A 3,073-nucleotide genomic window follows, 5' to 3' on the forward strand; every position below is an offset into this window, starting at 1 on the left:
ATTTTGGGGAATATACTGTGATGGATCAGAGGTCCGCAGACCTGGATGCCTTGTGGCCCTGTGGCCCGTTTGCTCTGTAAACACCAGAACAGATAAACGCCTCGCACACCTTAGATAGATTCCTCCTTCATAGCAACAATTCAATGTTTGCCTCACGATTGGAGATTCCCGACAGTGAGACTCTTACATATACTAATCGTGAGAGACCTCGTTTTTGGGCCACTCTCGTACAGATCTCATTTGTTGACATGGTTGTAGGGTGACGGGTTGGTCTAGATTGCTTTTATATACACGAGGCAGATTGATTTATATACAGTAGATTTTGAAGAAGATCAAAAGAAAACAGTTTTTTGAAAAGAAAAGGAAATTAGTTTAAAAGAAGGTAAGGGCGGGTTCGATACCGTGTTAAGAGAGTAGAGAGTTGTCCGTCTAAGAAATTCGACCCTACGTAGTTCTTCTGTAGGTCCCGGTAGAACTTGGCCGTTTTAAGCTCGCAGAGGCCGCCAACGGAGAGAACGAGGGGGAAGAAGTCCTTACCGTGAGCCCGATACTTTGCAATCTTGGCCTTGGCTGCCTCGTCGAGGACCTGAAGGGGCGGCCTAGCTTTGACGGAGCTCGCGTGGACTGAGACGACGGTGAGGTCGTAGAAGGTCTCTCCAGGGGGGCCCAGGACCGAGATGTCAGCGCGGTGGCCAGTGGGGTCACGTGAGTCAAAGGGAGGCTCCTCCTTGATAGTCCTCGAGGGGTAAGCCACGCGCATGGCGCGCGCTAAGACTCCTCGGATCGTATCATGGCGGGTGGCGGTCCCTCGTTGCCTTGTTCGGCATGACTCCGCGTGGAAGGGTGTGTTTTCTATTCCGCAAGGGCAAATGGGCTCTTGGTCGCCTCCGAGGAGCATTCGAAGTTTCAGGGCCGTAGCTAGCTCTCCGTCCGCAAGAAGAAGTGGTTTTTATGAAGGCAGGACGTTAAGCCAGTGGCGACCGAAAAACGACGCGTTTTCCGTCAGGGTAGCGACCCTCGTGGGGTCCTTTTGGTCGCTAAGGGTCTTTTGGACCCGTTCTAGCCGTTGACGGGCCAGAGATTGCCCGATTTCCCTCTGGGGGGGCGTGGGGGGCCTTGGGGGGTCTGGAGGGAGGTCTGGGGGCGGAGGAGTTCCAACAAAGACGTAGGCGACTGGGAGGGGCTGAACTGGGTCGTCTGGGTCAATCAAGGGATCCCGGAGGGGCGTAGGCCAGCCAAGGGCGGTCCGGAGGGACTGGGAGGCGAGCTTTGAGGCCGATCGGTAAGCTGGGATGCTTAGTTCCTCGTAGAGGGGGAGACCGAGGCCTCCGAGCTTCACCGGCAAGGCGATTAGGTCTCGATCGAGCGGGTAGGACGTCGGGTCGCCTCGAATCAGGCCAATGGCGCGCTGGATTTCGTCGTCTGCAGTCTGCCAGGTTTCTCCGAGGCCGAATGGGTGTAGAGTTCTTAGGAGGTGGCGGAGGGTTAGCGACACGCACGTGCGTAGGAGGAGGAGGGCTCCTTGTTTCGGGAGGGCGAGGATCCGGGAGACGGCGGTCTTGAATTCGACGATTTTCGCTTCTAGGAACTGTTTCCTAGCGTCGTCCGGTCCGATGAAGCTTCCGAGTGCCCGAATTCCCTCATTTCGGACGAAAGTAGTCGAATATTCGCTACTTTTCGTCTCGTTTAAGATCAGGGGCGCTCGGAGGTTCCGAAGGGTGTCCCGAACGATTCCCCGGGCTCCTTCGTTTGGCGAGAAAAGGTAGATATCGTCGAGATAGGCGATCATCTTGACTCGTGGGCCGAGGACTTCGTGGAGGGCGCTGAGGGTATCCCGAATTGCGATCGAGAAGAAGAAGGGGCCGAGGGGATCTCCTTGGCGGACTCCTTGGGCGGACGTGAGGAGGGGGCCGCCTGTCGTGGCCAGAATGGAGGGTTCTCCGTAGGCCCATTGGGCTAGGCGGTAGAAGTCTGGGGCGTACTTGTAGATTCCCTTAGCCATGGCGGTCCTATCGACGGTATTGAAGGCGTTTGAGAAGTCCAACGACGTAATTCTGGAGAATTGGGCCTTCTGGTCGCCGAAAACGGTCCGTTCAATGGCACGCAGGGCTGGTTCCACTCCTCCAGGGGATCCTACGCCAAGCTGGTATGGGAGAAGGGAGCTTGGCGAGTAGTTTTCCCGCAGGATCGCCTTGGCTACGACTCGGTAGAGGAGATCTCCGACGGCGATTGGTCGAAGGCCTCCGTCTTCCTTTGTCAAGGCCACCAGGCGGGCGGCGAGGAGGAGGTCTCGTCCGTGGGCGGTCCCTTGGACGATCTGCTTACCGAGGAGTTCGAGAAACGAGGCAAATTGAGGCTCCTTTGTTGCGATTTCCGTCAGAGCCTTGGTCCATCCGCTCAGTCCTGCCGAGGTTTCCGTGGGAAGGGAGCGTATTGCGGCCCAGATGGTGTCCTTGGATGGGGCACGTCCGGAGCGGGGCTTGAGGGAGCCTCCAAAGGGGCGGGGCGGGCCAGGGGGGTGTTTTTTCCGCAAGATTTCCAGGTTTTCCGCTGTTAGCGGGGCGGGGCGGGCGTCCGAGATCAGAGTCCGAACGGCTCGGGAGAGGTAGCCACGTTTAAGGAGCTTTTGGGCCTTCTCGAGGGTCTTTGGCTGTAGTTCTGATATGTCCTGGGGGATAGGCGGCGAAGGGGAACGAGGAGGCGTTAGAGGTTCCATGATCGGGGGCGGAAGAGGGGCAGGAGGCCGAATGTTTGGGTATTTCCGGAGGGTTTCCGCGATTGGTTGTCCGAGGCCACCTTCTCGAGCTAGCGCGAGGACTTTTGGGAGCAGGAGGATGTCGAGGAGGGACGCGGCGGTTGGGCGGGCCAGGTATACTGCGGAACAGCGGGCTGCGGCGGTTGCGAAGGCTTTGGCGTATCTTCCGTGCAGAGGGTCTTCGGTTGGGGCGACATGGGCGTAGCTGAGGAGCACTTCGAGCTCTGGGGAGATTTCCGGGACCGGAGGGGATTCCGTTGGCTGGCTGGGGTTATCCGGGCCTGTAGGAGGCGGCGGAGGGGCGGGGCGGAGATTTTT

At 58.1% G+C, this 3,073-nt stretch overlaps 2 protein-coding genes across 2 annotated transcripts; both read right to left on the bottom strand.

Annotated features, from left to right (window-relative positions):
* Positions 1 to 257: 257 nt before the first annotated feature.
* On the bottom strand, positions 258 to 1,308 carry P152DRAFT_485893 (uncharacterized protein). The gene has a single exon (XM_033682072.1). The coding sequence runs from the start codon at positions 896 to 898 to the stop codon at positions 368 to 370; it is 531 nt and encodes a 176-aa protein (XP_033529521.1). The 5' UTR covers positions 899 to 1,308; the 3' UTR covers positions 258 to 367.
* Positions 1,309 to 1,873: 565 nt separating this feature from the next.
* P152DRAFT_377032 (uncharacterized protein) lies at positions 1,874 to 2,977 on the bottom strand (the record flags this gene model as incomplete). The annotated part of the gene is made up of 1 exon (XM_033675642.1): positions 1,874 to 2,977. A coding segment is annotated over one exon (1,104 nt), but the record flags the coding sequence as incomplete, so codon positions are not given.
* Positions 2,978 to 3,073: the final 96 nt, after the last annotated feature.

This window comes from Eremomyces bilateralis (genome assembly GCF_010015585.1).
Source record: "Eremomyces bilateralis CBS 781.70 unplaced genomic scaffold P152scaffold_56, whole genome shotgun sequence".
In the NCBI taxonomy this organism is placed as follows: domain Eukaryota; kingdom Fungi; phylum Ascomycota; class Dothideomycetes; order Eremomycetales; family Eremomycetaceae; genus Eremomyces; species Eremomyces bilateralis.

What these genes read in the sequence shown, in the direction of transcription:
- P152DRAFT_485893 (XM_033682072.1), bottom strand. Translation starts at nt 898, where the DNA reads ATGCTCCTCGGAGGCGACCAAGAGCCCATTTGCCCTTGCGGAATAGAA.